At 41.2% G+C, this 20,962-nt stretch overlaps 4 protein-coding genes across 7 annotated transcripts in view; 3 read left to right on the top strand and 1 right to left on the bottom strand.

Moving 5' to 3' along the window:
• NLK (nemo like kinase) overlaps nucleotides 1-6,465 on the top strand; it is a 110,742-nt gene extending 104,277 nt beyond the window's left edge. Inside the window, exons 9-11 of one of the 2 annotated variants that reach the window (XM_019545582.1) lie at nucleotides 696-894; nucleotides 3,813-3,906; nucleotides 4,423-6,465. In XM_019545582.1, coding sequence (XP_019401127.1) covers nucleotides 696-894; nucleotides 3,813-3,906; nucleotides 4,423-4,477 — 348 coding nt within the window. In that variant the 3' untranslated portion in view covers nucleotides 4,478-6,465. Of the gene's footprint in view, nucleotides 1-695; nucleotides 895-3,812; nucleotides 3,913-4,422 lie in introns of both variants that reach the window. The other variant, XM_019545583.1, reaches the window with a different exon arrangement.
• A 5,822-nt stretch (nucleotides 6,466-12,287) lies between these two features.
• TMEM97 (transmembrane protein 97) lies at nucleotides 12,288-15,379 on the top strand. Its single transcript, XM_019545578.1, has 3 exons — nucleotides 12,288-12,485; nucleotides 14,211-14,355; nucleotides 15,109-15,379. The coding sequence occupies exons 1-3, from the start codon at nucleotides 12,315-12,317 to the stop codon at nucleotides 15,357-15,359; spliced, it is 567 nt and encodes a 188-aa protein (XP_019401123.1). The 5' UTR covers nucleotides 12,288-12,314; the 3' UTR covers nucleotides 15,360-15,379.
• Nucleotides 15,380-16,331: 952 nt separating this feature from the next.
• IFT20 (intraflagellar transport 20) lies at nucleotides 16,332-20,481 on the bottom strand. Of its 3 annotated transcripts, XM_019545579.1 has the most exons (4): nucleotides 20,012-20,450; nucleotides 18,508-18,593; nucleotides 17,298-17,401; nucleotides 16,332-16,764 (listed from the first exon to the last, which is right to left on the bottom strand). In XM_019545579.1, the coding sequence occupies exons 1-4, from the start codon at nucleotides 20,136-20,138 to the stop codon at nucleotides 16,683-16,685; spliced, it is 399 nt and encodes a 132-aa protein (XP_019401124.1). In that variant the 5' UTR covers nucleotides 20,139-20,450; the 3' UTR covers nucleotides 16,332-16,682. The 3 variants fall into 3 exon arrangements, with proteins under 3 accessions (XP_019401124.1, XP_019401126.1, XP_019401125.1); XM_019545581.1 differs by lacking the exon at nucleotides 17,298-17,401 and having other exon boundaries at nucleotides 16,643-16,764; nucleotides 20,012-20,473; XM_019545580.1 differs by lacking the exon at nucleotides 16,332-16,764 and having other exon boundaries at nucleotides 17,327-18,184; nucleotides 20,012-20,481.
• A 300-nt stretch (nucleotides 20,482-20,781) lies between these two features.
• TNFAIP1 (TNF alpha induced protein 1) overlaps nucleotides 20,782-20,962 on the top strand; it is a 16,425-nt gene continuing 16,244 nt past the window's right edge. Inside the window, exon 1 of the mRNA XM_019545577.1 lies at nucleotides 20,782-20,866. The gene's annotated coding sequence lies outside the window, so the exon portion shown is untranslated. The remainder of the gene's footprint in view (nucleotides 20,867-20,962) is intronic.

Genomic DNA, 20,962 nt, shown 5'->3' with positions numbered 1-20,962 from the left:
GGATCTGAGACTTGCTTTGTCAGACAAAAATCAGTCAAAATGAGTTGGGAATTGATTGTAGATTTTCTGACTCAAATCACTGTTGTAACCTCTAGAAAACACTGGCTACTTCGCTATACTTCCTTCACCAAAAACTTTGTAAAACTTAAAAGTGCAAGGTGTTATTTAGGAACTCTCATAGCCTTAAGTCCAGTTCATTTCAGTGAGATTTAAGATTACATTTAACTTGAGGTATGTACCCAAGTGATTTTTCTGGATAAGGTCTGAACTTAAACATGTATTCAAATGTTTTGCTGTGTCAGTACAAAGTATTTGCTTTGGCCAGTATCTCTAATGGTAATATTTTGATTATTGTACCACTCATTATACAAAGTTTAGATATAAAAAGTAATTGCAGTGAAACCTGTTTCAGGAGAAGTTGTTGCAGCGTTATTTTCATGTCGGATTCTATATAGAAAGGTGATTGTTTGGTTTTTGTTTGTGTTTTGTACGTTGCTTTTTGTTTTTAAGTAAGATGCTCCCCCTAGTGGCATAATTAAACAAAAGTATAAAGCATTTTCTTTTAAGGCATTATGGGATTCAGGCAGCATTAGAAGAAAAGTTATGGGAGGGCATTTCTAGATATGAACAGAAAGTAAATATTTTGAGTATGTTTTAAAAACACACTAACTCTGCTTCTTCATTTTATATTTCAGTCCAAAAGAATATCTGCTAAGGATGCCTTAGCTCACCCATATCTTGACGAGGGGCGATTGCGGTATCACACATGTATGTGTAAATGTTGTTTTTCCACCTCTACTGGAAGAGTTTATACCAGTGACTTTGAACCCATCACTAATCCCAAATTTGATGACACTTTTGAAAAGAACCTCAGTTCTGTTCGGCAGGTGAAAGGTGGGTATCGTGAACTTTTCACATTTGGATGTGTATCTTTCTGCTCCAACTTGGAGAGCAGATAGTTGGAATCAAGGAATGCTGCTGTATGCAGTGAAGCAGAAGCCTTTATTCTTTAGAGGTCTCAGTTCCTGTTCACTAGAAGTGCCCTTATCAAATTAGTCTTTCTTACTGTTCTGATGGACATAATGCCACCCAATTGTTGGTGTGTCTGAGTCTCTTGATTTTTGTTCTCATTAATCTTCTTCTCTGAAGCCAACATTCCCCACTGGAGACCCATGCAGGGGAAAGACTGTATATTAGCTGGGAAGTCTGTATGAAAGCTCCACTGCTAGCATAAGGGAAAGATTGTACGTCTTCGTGACTATGCTCCGGAGAGTTGACATGGTCAAAAAGTAGTTAGTAGAAAGTGGATTCTTTTGTGGTCCTCCCACTTAATTCTGTCTGATTTTTATTCTATCATGGTCTGTTCATATTGATTTGTCCACGTCAAATGCCTTTAAAGCAGCTGCTGTCATAAGCTCTGTTGCTGGTGCCACTCCATGGATCTGGCAGTGGTACAAAGGACATGCTCTGGGTTTTGACATGCCATGATGAGGAAAATCAATTTTGATGCCTGAAAGAAGGAACTATTGGTGCAGAAGGTTACTAAGTGCTAGTAGTAGCTCTGCAGCACTAGAGACTTGAGGTCATAAGAAACATCATAAGAAACAAACCGAAAATAGACTTTGTTTCTTTGAAATTGGATCTAGGTACTACATCATTGCCTTGGGACATAGAACCAAGACAGAAAAGGATAGGAATATGGGGAGGGATTTAGTTTTGCTAGTGATATTATCAGTACATTTTTAAGACAAAGTATAGGTAGAATAAGATACAAATTCTGAGACAGAAGGAATGTTATTTTTCCCCTTGACTTCCTGAATAGCAAATGATACAGAAGCAATCCAGGAAAAAAAGAGAATCCCTCTTTTTAAAAAAGTAGCCGAACAGCTGTCATCACATCTTGAGTTATCTTCTCCATTGGATACACAGTTCCAAAATTCTCCAGGTTTTTTGCTTTTGCGTGTTCACAGAGGTTTTTTTTTTTTATTTTTAATCCAGTCATTTTCCATTTCCCCCATTCTTTGCCAGCACTTCTCAGCGATGTACATCCTTCTGCTTTATTTACTGCCATTAACTGCACAGCCAAAAATGAAGCTAGAGGGAACTTTTTTCACTCATTGAAAATGAATTGAATATATCCCCGTTTTTGGACAGCAAGTATAGATAGCCCTTGTTAGATGAGAAACATGGAATGGTAAAATAGGCAAAAATCAAGTAACTTTTTAACTTAGACTTTTTAAAGTGTCTTGTGACAGAATAGTAGCTCACTTTGTCTATTTTTAATTTCATTTAATTAAATTACATTTTAATGCTCAGACACTGGAAGGTCTATTCCTAATAGGATACATTGTCTGGGTTGGTTTCAAAACCTGATTTTTCCATTAAAGATTTTTCTTAACCTTAATCAGCCTTTTGCCCAGGTCAGTGCTAAAAGGAAAGCAGCGGAAGCTGCATGTCTCTAGAAGTAAGGCGCTGTGTACTGCATCTAGTGCAATAATGACAGCCTGGTCAAGAATAAAAGGAATGCCACAATGGGCTCTGCGTTTCGCTACGACCACCTAACACCCCTACAAAAATATTCTTTATTCCTAACGTGTGTGTATCTGTTGTGGCCTGCTGCTACAGACTTTTGCTTACTGGCACACTAGCTCCAAATTGGGCCTTCTGTTCCTATTTTAGATTCTTTTTACTGTACCTTGAAAGGCCTCCGCGTAAGATGATGCATCTCCAGTCACAAACTGCTGCAGATATGCAACGTAGGGAAAGATACCTACTCCAGAATCAATCATAATGCCGTCAGCAGCATCTGGCAAATAACTGTTTGCTTTTTTTCTTAAAGTAGCTACGCATTTTATATTTCACTTCTATACAACTATAGCCATGTCACACACATATGCACAGTGCATACACACCAACTCCCATTATGGCCTATAATAGGAAATATCAAAACCTTCTATTCCAAGCCATTACGCCAAGGGAGAGGGAGAGAGCCCCAACATGCTGCTAGATTGAATGGTCCAGTTACATCTAGGAATCAATCATTCCTGTACGCACTCACATCAAAGACAGTGTGTCACCATTACCCTCTAGTGGTACTGCTTCCCCATTAGGTACTGAAGAAAACAGGCTCTTGACAGTGCTTAGCGAGTTCTCCTGACATCTTCCATTAGGGATGACGGCCAACAGTATAGGTTCCTGCACATTGCCCTTTTCTTAAGGTCCACGTTAGTAAGTGGAGCTTGTTCCTTTTTCATCTGTGCTTGTCCCTATTTTTTCCTTTGCATTAAGTGATGCACAGAATTTTTCATTTTGCCAGATGGAAGGGTGGGGTTCATGAATTCAGGAGTTGCCATTGCTGTTCATTGATGCACCAAACTGGGCTTATCAGCCAGTCTGGTTTTGCCTTCATCTTTTATATACCACTAATAAATAATGGGTATTAGGCTTGTGTTCTCCAGGCCTGCAACTCCAATTAATGTTGAGAGTCTTCAAAACATGAAACCCTTCCTTCTTTAGAGTTATTTCCATAGTCTGCTTTCATCAATTAGTGTTCCAGTAGGGATTAGTACTGTATTTTACTTGTTTTATTTCAGTGTTTAAGTGGACATTCCCTGGGCATTGGTGGTGGTTAGCAGTTTGCATCAGAATGGTGGTGAAAAAATTGAGTGCATTATTTTTCCCCCCTTTCTGCCCCCATTAGTTTTATTGCATGTATTTTCACCGAAGAAAACCACATTTGACTTCAGTTCTGTATTGTTTCTTGGTTTGAAACAAAAGTGCTAATCTAACGATAGGAATTTTCTCCTGTACAGAAATTATTCATCAGTTCATTTTGGAACAGCAGAAAGGAAACAGAGTACCTCTCTGCATCAACCCTCAGTCTGCTGCTTTTAAGAGCTTTATTAGGTAACTGTATGTAATCACATCTGATTAATTCACACTTCTTAGTTGTACAGCATTCATTGTACATCTGAAATGTTTTTTGATTTTGAATTGATGGGAGTGGGGAAACTTTAGAGCTGACTTTCACAAAGAAGTTTAAATATATTTATTGTTAAACTTTACAAGTAGTTTTACTTGGGCGAAGCTGAAATTAAGTAAATTGTATAGAAGGTTCAACTAACATCTTTGGGCAAAAAACTAAAGGTGGAAGAATCGTCATATAAAAATGAAGGGTGAGAGATTTAAATGTTGAGAGATTCTAATGTTGTAGTTGCATTGCAAAAGAATAAATAAAGTGATAAATGGGAGGACATAAAGAAGATGAAAAAGTAAGGATGACAAATATACTTAATAAAATAGCATTGTTTTTAGTGGCATATGCCTGTTTACCAACCTAGCCTTTTTTTTTTGTTTGGTTTTGCTTCTTACCTGTTACCTGTAGCAAATGAGCACTGATTTTCTGTATTTGTTGTATTCTAGTTCCACTGTTGCTCAGCCATCTGAGATGCCACCATCTCCACTGGTTTGGGAGTAAAAGTGGAAGATAATATACTACTGAAGATGTAATGTAGCTTTCCACTGGAGTCTGGGATTTGCAATTCTGGAGGTTAATCATGCTTGTACTGTAATTTTACTAATGAAGTTTTAAATTAACAACCACTACTTGTATGATATGAATAATATTTAGCAATGTACTAGACTTTTAATCTTGTAAAGTGGTTGTGCTTTTAGAAGAAAATATTTTACCCAGAGTTGCACATGTTTTATGAATTCTTGTGCAGCTGTGATGGCTCAGCTCAGAACAAACAGAATTTAACCAAATTTGGGGAGGTTATTTTTTGTTTTGTGTTTTTCTTTTGTTTTTTTAAAAATTGAGGTAAGACTGTACAAAAAGACAGACAGACGTACATTTTGATATTGAGCCATTCCTCAAGATTTGGGATTTTCTAAAATTTAAGGAATACAGAGAACTTGACTGCGACCAATCATGAAGTCTCATCAGACGACAGTGACCAGACTATGAATGGGCACGTCATCTGATGATCAAATCCTATAAATAGCTTCTCACTAGAGCTGTGATGGTGATGTGTGCTGTTCTAAAATCAAATGTTGTGAGTAGAGAGAATGAGTTTGTGACTAGGAGAGACTAAACTTCTGTTTCCTTACCCAGTATAAATATATATATATTTAATCTATTTTTATTAGAAGTTTTTCTGCTCTTTCTTACATATCCCCCCCAAGCATGCATCTTCTATGTGTGTAAATAATTCCATTTATGGGCTAATTTCAAAGAACCATGACATCATCGCTGTATAGAGAGAAACTAGCTTGCACATTTTAGGTCTGTGAAATTTTGTGAGAAATTTTTCCTGCACTGGACAGTTGAGAGAAGAAAAAAAAAAAAAGAAAAAGAAAAAGGAAAAAAAAAAAAAGCACATAGGGAATTATGTTAATTGTGTTTGTGTCTTTAGGCAAAGCTGTGGAAGTCTTGAAATGTCACAGTAGTAAATAACTTTTATTACTTTTTGGCTAATTCTTTTTCTGTTGGAACACTGAATTCTGTGCATATGTATATATGAACACAAATTGAAGGCCTCTACCTCCTGGAGTATACAACTTGGTTTGTTTACCTCCACATGATTATTTTTTTTTTTAAGTTCAGTGTGGAGACTTGAAACTTGAATGTCCCTTCCAACTTTTATATTTAAAACAAGACAAGAAAATTGAAGACTGTTTTTCACCTGTACAAAGAAATACTAAAGGGTGGTCTTAAATTTTGAGCATAGGTCTGGGGAGAAACCTTGGTGTTTGTTATGGACAATTAACTGTTAAAGTTATTGTAAGTTATCTGTATTTAGCAGAGTATTTTCAACAAGAGTGATCTGAGCTGAAATTGGAGACTATTAGTAAGTTATGTTTGGAAGTTTTAACTTCAATGAAGTAATTATTTGCTGTGAAAGAGACAAACTTTGAATTACTAAACAAAGATGGTGCAATATCTTTGTTTTTTATGAGGCTCCTGTGAATAAAAACAGCTGAAGCATTTCACTTCGCTTGAATGAGAAACGTGTTTAATTAAGAGCCCAAGAAGACACTGGTATGAAAGGTAAAATCTCAGAGGTTGGTCAGTTAATGTGGCACACTTGCTGGTCACTTTGTAAAATGTAGATTTGAAGTACAGTGGTGAAAACATTAAATGTGACATTTGAAAAAGAAATGGTGTTATCCTTTCATTTCCTGTGTTGGTACTGGTGATGGTGGTTAGCTTTTTAGTGATTCTAAAATTGACTTAATACTGGCCAAAATAATTCAAGCAAGAAGACTTCAAAGCATCTTGGTTTGGGAGCCTCCTTGTTTTTTCTTTTTTTTGTGAAGAAGCCTTCAGTTACTCTGAATTTCTGAACCTTATGGGAGCGTTTTGATCCTGGATGAAATTAAGACCTACAGGTTTTAACCCAAGACGAACAAGAAATTGATTTATGCTTAAATGTATTGGAAGGATTAAAGCTATGCTTTCAAGGATGACTGGCCCCGTGTCTTTTTTTTCCCCTTGGTTTGCAAAGTCCACACAGTTCTTTCATTCAGGGCAAAGGCACTAATATATTTTCTATGCAGCTAGTACAAAAGGAGCCCACATACTCAACCAAGTTGGAATACCAAATCAAATGAAAAGCATTTAATGTATTTCATGGACTTGAACCTTTTAAAGACAGCAAATAATGCACGAACTTGGGACATCTGCATCTCACAAGAAATACTTACCCCTGTGGATGGAGAAGAATGGTCTGGTGGCTTGAGCACAAGATTGGGAGATGGGAGATCTTGGGTTTCTGTTTCCCAGCTCTCACGTGATCTTCCTTGGTGACTCTGGGTAATGTGCATCTCTGCCTCTCTTTGTGGTATTATGATGAACTGAATCTCAAGACCTGGCATTGTTTTATGTATGGAAATTACTTAAATTGGTTTTGTTTAGTTGAATACTACTTTTGTTTACTCACCTTCAGTTCTACTTCAGCATAAATCTGGGGGGTGTTTTTAGTACAGGTATAAAAACAATTGTTTCTATATCTCTGCATTGTCGCTTCTCTCCTGGATGAGCAACTTTGTAAAGACCTTGCTGCTTAATGTGATGAACAATAATGTCCCGCTGTTGGATGAGGCAATTGCTAGAGCTTAATGGACAGATCTCATCAATAAACATGCAAGGAATAAAATAAGTTTGACCAGCTGCATTTCAAGGTGAATTGGCCCAGATATAGGGCAGAATACCACAAGGAACGAGTGCACTTTCACAAAAAAGAAGTTTAAAAATATATGAAGGGAAGCATTCCCTGTAGCCTCAACTTCACTTTTCATGGAAATAAATAACAGCAAAAATGAGAGCATTAAATGCTGTCTCTGGGCAAGGAATTCTTGATCTGAAAACATTTCTATTTTGACCTTACTCTGAGAGCTAATTGAAAAATGTGAGGTCAGATTGGAATCCCTCTTTGTATCCAAGAAGGATAAAATATGACTTCCTGTTGGTATTATTATAATTGGGATTAAATAATATTTTTCAGTACTGGACCTGAATGTCTGATTTTAGCATATGCTCTTCTTTTATGAAGTGTGCTCTGATAAGGGGCACATTTAATGAGTGCAGAAAACTAACTGGAGCACTTTCATAATTGTCACAAAGATGACAAACTGATAAATGTATTGCAGAAATGACGAGGTCAAGAATTGAGAAAGCAAGTGCAGGAAGAGATGCAAGAATAGATGCAAGTTTCAAAAGTGCAAAGATTATTTGCTATGCAGATACTCTGGATGTGGCAGATAACAGTACAAGGCTCTTGGCAGATAATAGCACAAGGACAGGAGATCACCCACAAAAGCTGATTATTAGCATTCACTTCCTGATGTATGCTGGGATATCTCGACTGGCTGCGTACCTGCTGACTTTGAGGAGAGAGCTGTTTTCTTTCAGTCAGTTTTTGAGCAGCCTATCTGCCAAACTACAGTTTAAAAAAAAAAAATGCCTGAATTTTTTAAACTGGTTTCTCAACTAAATCCATTTTTTGTCGGCGAGTAATAGAGATCCAAGAATCTGTCTGGCAGGCAACCATTCTGTATAACTTACTATGTTGTGATTTAGTAATTACTTCTTCCAGTACTAGTTAGCTCATATTTTCTCTTTTTATCTGAGAAGCTGTCAGTTTTCTGGATCACAAAAATCTCTGTGTATTTTAGGCTGAATGTTCTGAATTTCTTGGGTTTCTTGCAGTCAGCGTTTTCCTAAGCAAAAGCAGTTTTCCTAAGATTGAGAATGAGATTCTTCATTCTCAACGCCTTGCTATTTTACTGATTGTGTACTAACAGTAAGCTTGCGGTATAATGTATTCCGGCGCTTTGGTTTCACACTTTAATCGTTCATAAAGATTTTGGACTCGGGTATGCCTTTTCTGAGGAGCAGTCATCTTAAAATAACATGGTCAGGACTTGACAAACAAGACACATGTACATCATTTTGCTCTTTCAGTTAAAATTGTTATCAGGGAAAGCCCCCTGCCATGCATTTGTAGTGACTAGTTTCTGGAGATAGGTAGACAGAATTGCTCAAGATGCTATGATAATTATATCTTTATGCAAACCACCTTGTGCTATACTAGCTTGTGTAAGACTTAAGCCACGTATTAAATGCCTGCTGTCTCGCCTACAGGCAGCAGCCTTTTTCCACAAATCACTTTGAACCCCTTGACAGCATGATTCTTTGGACAATTTTGCTTAACTCAAACTTTGCTTAACTCTATTCTACTGGCACCTATAACTATCTGCAGAAATGTATCTTTTAAAACACATGATGTTCCTGGATGGGTTCATGCTTGTTCACTACTTCTTAGAGCAATCCAAAGACATTGGCCTCATTTGTTTGGCACATCTCCCAAGGGCCTTATGATCAATGTAATGCAAAATCTCAATACCATTCTAGGCCTCTTCCTTGAAGATAACGGTTAGTACAGTCACTACTTGTGCAAAAACTGAAAGCTGCCAACATACAGTTTATCAGGTCTTAGGGCCCTTTAGGCTGTAACATTTTGGCTGATTTACCTACGAGACTTCTCAACCCATACTACTAAAGAAGCCAGTATTGTTGAAATACAAAACAAGTAACTTGATTTAGATATAACTTAATGATTAGTTAGAGAGATCCTGCTGATTACCAAGGCAATCTGAACGTGAAGTACTGCAAATAGTTTGGCCCAGGCTATTTAAAAAAAAAAAAAAAAAGGGCAATCAAAGGCCTTTACAACAGCCAAGTCTGTTAGACAATACTAGTTTGCTTTAATTTTTCTAAAAATTAATTCCAAAAGGTGTCAGTTACTTAAACTGTACCTTTTGGGGTAAAGCATCCACACCTGAGAATAGGCTGGTGATCCAGGCTGACCTTGACAGGCTTAGGAAATGGGTGGATAAAAACCTGATGACATTCAATACAGAAAAATGCAAGACACCTTACCTCTGGAGAAAAAACCCGCATCACGCTTTTAGGCTTGGCAGTGCTATGCTTGCTAGCACCATGGCCAAAAGGGACTTGGAGATACAATTGACCACATGAATACGAGCCACCAATGCGATGTCACAGCTGCTAAAGCAAAAAAACCTCTGGCTTGCATCCATAGATGCTTCTCAAGCAAATCCCAGGATGTCATCCTCCTGCTATACTCAGCCTCGATGAGACCGCAGCTGAAGTGACTACCACATCCAATTTTGGGCTCCACAACTTAAAAAGGATGTGGAAAAGCTTGAGACAGTTCAGAGGACAGCCCCGTGCATGATCAGAGGGCAAGAGAACAGGGCTTATGATGAGAGGCTGAGAGCCATGGGGCTCTTCAGCGTGGAATAGCGAAGGCTCGGGTGACCTAGGGCTGCCTGTAAGTACATCAGGGTGTGCATCTGGGGGAGTGTCTGTTCACCAGAGCACCCCGAGGGATGACAAGGTCAAACGGTCACAAACTCCTCCAAGACTGTTTTAGGCTGGACTTTAGATTTCATAGACATTAGGGGCTGGAAGGGACCTCACAAGATCATGGGGACCAGCCCCCCTGCCATAGGCAAGAAGTCAGCTGGGATCAAGGGACCCCAGCAAGAAGTAAATCCAAAGGAAAAACTTCTTTACTGCCGGAGCCCCCAAGGCCTGGAATAGACAACCTACCCTGGTCTCTTTTAAGAAACATTTGGACGCCTATCTTGCTTGGGACCCTTGGACCCCAGCTGACTTCCTGCCCGTTGGCAGGGGGCTGGACTCGATCTTCTGAGGTCCCTTCCAGCCCTAATGTCGGAAATCTATGATGCTGTATCAAATACAAGTTACCTCCATTTAAAAAATATTTAGGCCTAAAGCCTACAGAATAGAAGAAAAGAGGAAGGGGTGTTTACTTCACAACAAGTGTTTGGTTACACCTAGCCCAGTGGTGCCGAGCTACAGCCCATGAGAGCCTCTGACTTAGCAACAGGAAATTAAAGCTGAGGGGAACACGGTGTAACGGTGCTAACAGTACGTTACTTGTTCAGTACTGTTGCCCAAAGCCCTCTGAAGGTTAAGAGACCACAGTTTACCTAGCTGTTGAAGTTAGCTTGCCTCTCAGTGCGGACAAACAGACTAGCACCTGCTGGTGCCTTTAGAGGGTTAGTAGGTACAGGTTATGCCAAGGGTGCTGTAATCGGTAGATGTGTAGAACACTTTATACTCCGTATTTTCTATTCCCTTGCTACAGCCTAGTTGTATGTTTTCCCTGGCTTGCTGGGTGCGGTGAATACAGTTTCTTTGGTTGCGCTGACAACTTGACTTAAGATGAATGTTTTGAATTTTGACTCTGTGTACATCTCCCCTATGTAAATACTTTTCTTCCAGGTGGGCTGGTACATTCCCTGTCTTTGCCAACAGCTGAAAGAAGCGACTGAAAGACATATACTTATCTTTTTGGTTCATTCATTCTCACACACCATGAAAACCACTGTTTCCACACGTGGAAGGACACAGAGCTTCAGCAAAGGTGTAATAATCAAGTCATAGTTGACTGTATTGTCCTCAAGTTGCAATTTGGATAGTTGCTTGTAAATCAGATGCTCATGAGCACGAAATCCTGGCTTTGACCTCAATGGGGACCTGCTTTCAGTCCCTGGGAGCCAGATCCTCAGCGGATATAAATCAGCATAGTTGTTCTAAAGACTTAACACCAGCAGAGGACATGGCCTAGCATTACATTTTAGCTTGGAGAAGGTGTTTTTAAAAATGTAAAGCCCCTTAAAAATGAAGGGCTTTCTAATGGAAGCACTTCAGTTAAATAACATCAAAAGAGCATATGTCAAATGTATCCTCGGATCCCATTTGAGCTGCTGGCAATATTGGAAAGTTCGGTAAAACTAAAGCCATCTGTTCATTGCACAGCGGTTTTCCCAGTTTTCTTTTATGCTTTATTTGAATAATAGAATATCTTGAGATCGTTGAAATGTATAATCTTTGATTTATTGTTTTATGTAATGCAGTTCCTGTCAGTGCTTTCCCTTCTCTCTCGGTGCCAGCCACGTAAGATTTCTGTTCAATAGTTTTGTTTGTAATCTTGATAATGGAAGAATAGTACAACTGCTGCACAACCAATAAAAAAAAATATATTACTGTACCTGGATCTTCTACTATAGCAACTTCCCGTTCAGAAATGAAATAACTTCTGCTCCATGATGTTATTCAAATCTGTTAATAAGTTTTTAAGTGTATGGTGAAGAAAAGAACAAAACCGGCAAAACCTCAAAAGTGTCTTGGTACTAGTGCTGACATTTGTTCATTCAACTCCAAGAACCAAGTTATTTTAAAGCAGTCTAGAAGATTTAGACCCAGCATCTGCTTCTGGCAAAAAGCATAAGTCCTTCTGCAGAAAGAAGTTCATCAGAGGTACAGCAAAAATTGTAAGGCTTGTTAGCAATTTAGACTCAGCCAGGAGGACTAATGAATTACAAGAGTGTGAACATGAGTAGTTTCATATTAAAACTTAATAGCGTCTTCTCAAAGCCACTGCTTCTAACCCAAAATTTACGGAGAAAATTGTTTTTCTAAACTTTGCTCTTCAACCTGCTAAACCCTATGTTGCATTGCTGGAGGGTGGTGTGCATACAGCCAGTTGGATCTTTAATACCAACTCAAAACAGTGGGTTTTCCCCCCCTTAAAAAGTATTTTGGGGTCTTGCACAGTAGCTCAAAGTGCAAGTAAAGTAAAGTATGTGTACAGCAGTCTAAATGTTTAGATTGGTAAGATGACTGGCCCTTTAAATTGTGAACCAAGTGGAGGCAACCCAGCCTGCGGTACAGCCAATCCAAAGGGGAGGAAGATGGGATGTTGCAGGAGGGTAGCTGCTCCTCCCACTGCTGTTGCAAGGAGGACATGGCTGCTGCAACTCGCTTCTTGGAATGGGTTTTTGCCCTGTATTTTCTCAGTCATATCCCCATCACCTTACTGATAGACCTGCAAATTCTTGTGCCTGCAAGTAGTGTCTACCCGCAGAAGGTAAGCAGCTGATGCCGAGGGCCTCTCAATGCAGTGACTGTGTGCGCTGCTCCGGGCAAAATCTATGGGGATGGACAGATGAGAGGGACTTGAAATGGAATTAATTCTGTGCCATGGTTTGAACCACAGTAACTTTGACTAGACTTTAGCTTAATCCACCTGATCTTGTGGCATCTTTAAGACAAATTTCATCTCCCGTTCCCTATACCATTATGTTTCATTCTCTGTTTGTTCACTGAGTGAATGCTGTAACAGCACGGAGCTCACGTGGCACTAAGTCTGCAAAGTGTCGTTGGGATTAGCTGTGTTGGAGCAATGTTGTAGCTGCGATGGTCCAGGAAGTATGAGAGGGGCAAGGATTTTGTGGGTGATGCCTTTTTATTGTGGGCTAACTGCATGGTTAGGAAAAACTTAGACAAGCTTTTGAATGGAGTGCAGTCCACTCGGTTTCATTTTTAATCATTTACACTAATCAGCTGGATAACAAAATGATTAAAAGGAGACATTTATGTACATTTATTTCTTCTGCCATTTGAAAGGATATCGTCAGTTTAAAGCCAGAAACATCTGCTAAACTTTTCTTGCTTTTGCTACTTTCATAGCATAGTAAGTTACTGCCAAAAGTTGTTCTATCCTGGAAGTACTTGAACACCTGGGCGACACAACATAATTTCTATAGATATTATACTAAGTGTCTTAAAAGGCTACTATGGTATGTCAAAGACACAGGAAGCAGTATAGCAGGAGACCATAACTTGCTTGCTTAATGTGAGTTTTAATTTCTGTTGAATAACCTGCAGCAAGTGTGCTGTGGGGAGAGAAAAAGCTGGCTGCTGTGTATTGGAGCCAGTCACATTTTGTATGAACAACCAAAGTATATGTCTGTATTGATTTGAACCCCCACCCCCAAATCATTGTTATAATGGTTTGATCAGTAGCATGGAGTACAGTGCATATTATCAGTAATCTATCGTTAGTTCATTAGCATAATCTATTGGACTTGTTCTGTTATGTGGGTGAGAGGAGCTGTAGCTTACACTTAATAACTTCATTTTGGCCTTCTTTCCAGCTAGTAGGATAACTCAATTATAGAATCCATATTTAATATTTAGCTAGCAAATCTAAATGGACTTTGAACTCAAAGCCATGTTTGAATGTACTTTTCTGGCATTCAGACCAATTTATCCAGTTAGCTGACGGTGCAAAACATCACCGGTCAGATATGACGTGTACTTAGGCGCCTGCCACTACAGTTAGAGGCCTGGAGGAATTTGCAAGAGGAATTTGGTGTCTAATGGAGTTAGACACCAAACTCTTAGTGACTTAATGGCACCTGCTAAGTCTTGTGAAGCTATCTGTACCTAAAAATGCCTAAATACTAGTGCATTTCTGATCCACTTTGGCTATATAGAGCAAGGTCAGGAATCCTTTTTCTATCTGCTAAACCTGCCTTGTTCCATAGGTGAAAGATGACCGATCAGGAGCAGTCTGTGGCTGCTTACTTTGGAGAGGCTCTACTTAAGGCGGTCTCGATAATCTCACAAACAGAGAAAAAGTGCTGCTGAATTCACTGTGCATTTTAAAGGAGTGCATTCACCATGTTTAGGAACTTAACACCTGTTAATACTGGCAGTTGAACAAGTGAAGATTTATATACAAAGATGAAACTGTGTTGCTGAAAATGTTAACTATAAGTTTTAATGTGCTGTTTGTGTTTGCTTTAAGCTGACGGAGATGTTAAAATGGTATATGGAAAGCTTTAAAGATGCCATGATGCTGGAGTCTCCTGCATGGTTTAGGACATTTGTTTATTGTGAAGCCTTCCTCCAGTTGCCTTTCTTTCCCTTTGCAGCATATGCATTTTTCAAAGGTTGGTATACAGGGAATGGAAGAACAGTATTTTGCATACCTTTTTCCTTTAAAAACGTGGCTTTATGGTACAGAGAGGCTTTGACTTGAGCCATTATAAATATGTATCATGGGGGGTCCTACTTCAATAAAAGATTTCCTAACTAAGCAGTGCAGACTAGGAAACAAATTGACTTAATACGCAAGGAGATATGTACCTCCCTTTTGCTTTTCCAGCATGGCACAACAGATCTCATTTTCATTTCAAAGCCCTTTAATATCAATGGAAATCCTAGATTTCCATGTAATGGTCAGTGGGGAGAGAACAGAAGTCATAAGCATCTCAGGTAACTTTTCAGGTTAATGAATTCATTTTCTTCTCCTGTAAATTGGGGATAAAGAGGATACATGCAGGGTTTCTCATGGTTGCTTAGTCTAGCACGAAGAGAGTGAAAGTGAGCCCTGAAGTTAAGTGTGTACGTTGTTGATATTGGGAAATGGTTAATCTGCTTGCTCTGATGCTTTCATGACATCTCAGGACTCCTTTGTGCATTCTTTCTAACCTTCCACTGAGGCAGGTATTGGTAGGGTTTGTGGTGTTAGTCTTCCACTTAAAAACCCCCTCAAGATTCAGTTTTTCACTAGACCTGGTACTCATTGCAACTAGGATTCATGCTGTTCTGGACTGTGGGTTTGTTTGTTGAAAAGCTATTGACTACTGCCCTTTGTTTGGAAAAAAAATATTAATATGCATCACTTCTGTCTCTTAATACAGGTGGGTGTAAATGGATACGGACGCCTGCAATTATCTACTCCACTCACGTAGCTACAACTCTCCTACCTGTCCTTGCCCACATCCTCTTTCATGACTTCTCAGAATCTAAGCAGCAGGGTCCTCAGACCCAGCAGGAGCGCCTCACCCTCATGTCTGTATACATCCCCTATTTGCTGATCCCACTCCTGATTCTGTTTACCATGCTATACAGCCCCCAATACAACCAGGTAGAGAAAAAGAAAAAGAAATAAAGAGAGATTGAAACAACCATGGTTGCCTGGTTTTTAGCCTTTTTAATTCAGCGGGAAGAGTGCCCACCTAACAAGTCTGTCTACTGCACAAGTCTTTCTGTAAGATTCCTGAACTGGGATTATTTGCTGTTTCAGACCTGGAAATACACAGAAGTAGCTGACTTAGCATCCCATTGGGCATCTCAGGGGAATGACCTGAAGTAACAGGGAGACTTCTGGGAGACGGCATTTGAAGTAATTCTGCTATTTAGACTTCAAAGCTGCAGCGAACAGCATTGTCTCTTTTGGCCTAGTTCTAAATCGCTAAAAGAAAATGTTGAATACATATAGTGAGAAGACTGTTCAGTCATTGCAAGTATATTTCTATACAGCCTCCTGTGTCGTGGTGGTTTACACTGAAAACCAATTCCCACACCTGGTTGCTTAAAGTTAGGCAGAAGGCAGAGTAGATCCATAGTTGCACAGCTGGCTACCTTTGTCTCTCTCTAAAGTGATGCACAAAGATACGCGTGTAATCATTTAAACTGTTTTATTTCAGGTGCATGTAACTTCTGCTAATCTGCATGAGATTTGTGGGTAGTCAGCAGTTTTAGAAGTCAGTCTATTCCTATTTAGGATCTAAGTACACTCTTGGAATTACCTGTAAACATCCAGGTTTGAAAACTTCAGCAGAACCCATTTATAGTTGACACCAGTTCTCAGTTCTGGTTTGGTGTTTGAGAGATCTGTTAATCACTAACTGCTCTTCCCCTCCTCCGCCAAAAAAACCGTAGGTGGTAATTGATTCTCTTCTGATCACTCCACACAAGTTAAGAATTGAAGCCTTTTTTACTATAGCCCCCAGGAAATTTAGATGTGGCAATCCAGTTAAATAAGTCTAAAGAAGACAATGTTTTAAAATTCCAAATCTAGAAATGAGATGAACGGTAGCAGCTGACTCTGACATCCAGAGGCAATATAAAACAAAGAAAGCAATGTCTAAAAACAATAATTTATTTTTCCGATTTACCTAAAAGTACCGTACATTTCAAAAGGTAAGGGAGTCGCATAGTAGCAGCAGTATTTATCTGAATTCAAACTACTGACCATACCAAACTTTTTAAAAAGTAGTGAAAGGCTAGAACTGGTCTTATTTACATCTGGGGGAAACCCTTTCTTATTGCCATTTTAGTTTGAGTTCATACAGAATTAAAAAAAGCTTTTTCCTTTGTACAAACTATTTTGCTCATTCATACACTATGCAAAACTGCATATTTTTGGAATTATTAGTATACTGGAATGGTAAAGTTTTCCAAGGTCATTGCTGTTTGGTCTCCAAGTCCTTTATTTCTGAAAAATGAACTGGTCGATGAATTCATTCTGGTCAGCTTCTATTTTACATAGGGTCTCATACTCTACTCGATATCTGAAAGAGAGAGAGGTTAAAATGTTGTGTTTAGCCCCTGCTGTGATTTAAGTGACTAAGTTCCATTCCCAAGAGTGACGTAAGCCTTTTGGGGCAGAGGGAAATCAGTATGCTTTAGGCTCCTATGTCACTTTGAAAATGGAATTTAGCTATCTAAGTGACTTAGACCTTGCACCACTGAGAAGATCAATGCTGAACTACCTTTAAAAAAAGTGAGCAAACTGAACACTGAAGGACAGTTTTCCTAGCCTGCCCTTAGCTGGCCACTAGTTTGTCAGGAATGCAAGACCAGGCTTTGTTTTAGCCCCGCTGGCCAAACTGCTGAAGATGGACTGTACAATTAAAATCCAAAGCCCTGGCGAATGCTCCCTTGTAGACGGGAGTGCACATGTTAAGACTAAGCATTTAGCTCGCACAATCGCAGCAGAATTTACAAACTGAATACATGTTTGTTACAGTATTATCTTTCAAAAGATCAAATCAGACTTCCAGAGAGAGGTCTCAACCTTGGCTTCATATACGCACAAACTTACCTCTCCAATTGCATTTTCTTCTCAGTTATTAAAGCCTGAAGCTGCTGTTGCTGTGCTTCCCTTTGCTTAGCTATAGACTTTAGCAAATTTCGGGCACCAATTGCCTATAGAAACAAGATTGCTTTTTAGCAAAGGAATTTTATCGTTAATGTTTTGCTACTGTCATTTCCAGCTGGACAATTTTCAGGTCCTTTTAAAACAGTTGGGCGCCGAGAAGCGTAACATTTTCATAGGATTTCCTCTTCAAACCTAAGATTTGCCACAATATCTGACCCACACATAGTATAGGGCAAAGCAAGATAGATGGCAAGAGAGTTTGTGGTACAGACAGAGTCCCTACAAATCTATCACCTTTGTAGCTGTGGAATGTCATGCACAAGGTGTATTTCTGTGGATCAGAGGCTTGCTAGCTTTGCACAGACATTAGTGGACTGGTAGTGGCATACTACTAAGTTAGGTAATAGCACCGCTTTCCTGTCAGGGGAAGCTGACACTACTGTTGCTGGTAATTTGGCCAAGCCACAGAGAGGGCAGTGGGAAAGCCTTGTCTAGAAATATTATGGGATCATTGACAACTGGTACAAGGGAAGGACAGGTAAGCAGAGAGGTGACGGCTAATTCCGACTTGCCCCCCCACCAAATCAAGATGACGATACATTTGCTTGTTTATCATACTAAATATTTCTAAATTAACCTATAAAATGTACAGATTGGTGATGTCTGTCTACGGATACATCAACAATGGAGTTCGCAAAAGGAGCTATCATTAGTGTGTATGTAAATGCTTTTTTCTCTAATCAACCTCTTTCTTCTGCCAAATCCCTTCAATGACGATGCTCTCCCTGGTGATGCTTTCTGAATGATGCCGCACATGCAAAATTTGGGTCCTTTGAAACAAATCAGCGGAAGAAAGAACCTGATTAGAAAGCGTGTTTACCTGCACATATGCCAACAACCGGTAGGGCTGGGATAATGCAAATACAAGAGCGATGTGACACTATAATGAGCGTGCTTGTCAGAATCTGTCAATGCTTCTTTAAACACCTTGATAAGGGGAGACCTGGCTGTCACTCGTGATCCCACACACACCACCATCTGCAACTGTCTATTTCAGATGGATTGCTACAGATTGCTTTGAATGTGAAACGAGGGAGGGGCAGTCTTTACTTGCAGAGGCAGAAGATAGCATTAGATAATAATTGCACAGTACCTTCATCTTCTCGCTTTCAGCTGCTTTTGCTAGTTGATCAACAAGTTCAATTAAGCTACCCACTATTTTTTGAAACTCTGCAATTTCTGGGGAGGGGGGAAAAAAAGAAAGAAATTGCTGTTATACCAAATGCATCCATCAAAGTGATACCAATGTTGTATTTTGATAGATTTTGAGTGCTTTGTTTTTTAAACTGGGATTACTTCATGCTTTACAGAAACAACTACGCACACAGATTGCATCAGGAATGGGACTGTTCTGTGGTTTTTCTTGTTACTAAAATCAGGTGCTATTTCTTCTACTAAGATGCATGCTTCTGTGTTCTGACTTGTTTTATCTCTGGATTTAAATAAAGCCCTTCATTGGCTTCTTTACCAAGTGAAGTGTCCTAACATACGATATCACAATAAAGCCCTGCGGCAAAATAATCCTTTCAAAAGACAAAGCCGGGCTTCTACCTACAAAAAAGCTATTCCTTTTCCTTGCGTGAGACCAAATGCACTTGCTGCATGTGCTGTGAGCTGGAAATGTCACAATAAATAATACTTCATGGAAACTTTGCCTTGATTAGTCTTTAACCGAAAGCAGTTGAGAAGTCAAGATTTGCAACAAGACGTTGCCTTAGACAGGTGTATGCATGCCATTCACACGGCTGCCGCAGCAAACAGAAAGCAATGCTATCTGCAGCCAACCCATTCCCTACACTAATGAATTCACTTCAGAAAACATCTCCGTAAATAATAGGTCAAATATTGCTGGGGTGGAGAGGGGAAGTTGACATGGACCTCTTATATCTATGCTGGACAGGAGCTTGGCAATGAGAAGCTCAGGCCTAGATCAGGTTTCCCTCGCTTTATGTGCGTGCAAATTCACTCTTAGGCAATGACCCTTTTTATACCAAAAATTCATTGTATGCGAGGTAAATTCACTCTGATGTGACTGGTGCTGTGGAAGCCCGTAGTCACCTGCTTTGTGCGGTGCATTGTGGGAGTGACAATACAGGCAGAGGAACACAAAATTATTGGGGGGGGGGGGCTGAGGTGGGTGGTGGCTCCCCTGGGAGCTGTGAGCCATGAAGCCACCCACAGCCACTGCTCGGAGCAGTGGCCCAGGAGCCCCACAGCGCCACTTCACTACAGTCGAGGTCCTGGAAGGCATCCGTACTTGTTACATTGTAAAGTGGGTTCCCTTGACACGAATTCGAGTTGCGCACCGCTTTCCAGGAACGCGTGTACCGCATCGAGCGAGGGAAACGGGCACGCGCAACTCATCTTTGCTTGTGAGCCACGTGTACACGGCACGAATTCGAGTTACAGGTGCTTTCCAGGAACGCGTGTACCGCATCGAGCGAGGGAAACCTGCATGTGTAACTGGTCGGTGCTCGTACCCCCTTTTCCCAAGGGGTCAAGCTTGGAGTGACACCTCCCCCCCGCCCCGGGAAACACGAGTCAGCCCGGCCCTGCTGTGACTCGGCGGGCCCCGATCCTGGAGGGGGGGTACTCACTGTCCACGAAGGCCTTGCACTCCTCCCGCAGCTCCGCCGTCTGCTGCGCCACGCCCGGCTCCAGCACCCGCAGCTTGTTCAGCTCGTCGAAGTACAGCCCCGCGCCGCCCAGCAGCTCCCGGGCCATGGCCGCCGCCTGTGCCCAAGGGCCTCAGTCTACCCGCCGGTGGAATGGGCGCAGCAGCGCCCCCCGCGCGGTGAGACTCGCCTACCGGCGACCTCTGGCTGCCACGGCGACAGCCCCGCCCCCCGCGCGGAATGTACCACGCGGCCCGCGCGGGGGGGGAGGGAGGGAGAGGATAGGCTGAGAATGGCGGGGCGCTGCGTTTGTTTTGATCATTCCATTGTTTTTAATTCTATTGTAGTACTCTTCTTAATTATTTATAATGACGCGTCGCTGCCAGGCTCGGCTCGCTGCTGACCTCCGCCCGCTACCACGGCATGGGGCCTTCATCCCTGCCGCGGAGCCTGCCGGGAGTTGCAGTTCCCGACTAACGGGGCCCATCCGCAAGTGAGGTGCATGCTGGGAATGGCTGTCTGTGCCCGCGGAGCATGCCGGGGCTTGCTGAGAGCTCCCGTCCACGAGTGAGGTGCATGCTGGGAATGGCCGTCTTTGCCCGCGGAGCATGCCGGGAGTTGTAGTTCCCGACTGCCGGGGCCGGCGGGGAACTCCCATCCACAGCAAAGGTCCGTGCCCGTGGAGCATGTTGGGAAGCGTCCCCGCCCCGCGGAGCACGCTAGGAGTTGTAGTCTCTGCCGCCGTGGCGGGGAGGAGAAAGCGGGGCGGGCCCGGGCGGGAGGAGACACGGTGACCGGGCCGGGGCGGTCGAGCCGGCGGCGGAGCGGCCTGTACCGGTATGAGCCCGCGGGGAAGACCGGCAGAAGTGAGGCGGGAGGGGTCGGCCTTGCCTGCCTGCCTGCCTGCCTGCCTGTCTGTGTGCGACGTGCCTG

The sequence above is a fragment of the Crocodylus porosus genome, unplaced genomic scaffold (assembly GCF_001723895.1).
Source record: "Crocodylus porosus isolate Cpor-Errol unplaced genomic scaffold, CroPor_comp1, whole genome shotgun sequence".
NCBI lineage: Eukaryota > Metazoa > Chordata > Crocodylia > Crocodylidae > Crocodylus > Crocodylus porosus.
This window is presented reverse-complemented; position numbering and strand designations above follow the sequence as displayed.

Bases quoted from the DNA above. Each gene is read 5' to 3' on its own strand.
- TMEM97 (XM_019545578.1), top strand. From the start codon at position 12,315: ATGTTGCAGGAGGGTAGCTGCTCCTCCCACTGCTGTTGCAAGGAGGAC. The intron at 12,486-14,210 runs GTAAGCAGCTGA...GTTTGCTTTAAG, and splicing joins GTAGTGTCTACCCGCAGAAG to CTGACGGAGATGTTAAAATG. The intron at 14,356-15,108 runs GTTGGTATACAG...CTCTTAATACAG, and splicing joins AGCATATGCATTTTTCAAAG to GTGGGTGTAAATGGATACGG.
- IFT20 (XM_019545579.1), bottom strand. From the start codon at position 20,138: ATGGCCCGGGAGCTGCTGGGCGGCGCGGGGCTGTACTTCGACGAGCTG. The intron at 17,402-18,507 runs GTACTGTGCAAT...TTGTTTCTATAG, and splicing joins CTGAAAGCGAGAAGATGAAG to GCAATTGGTGCCCGAAATTT. The intron at 16,765-17,297 runs GTAAGTTTGTGC...TCTCTCTTTCAG, and splicing joins AAGAAAATGCAATTGGAGAG to ATATCGAGTAGAGTATGAGA.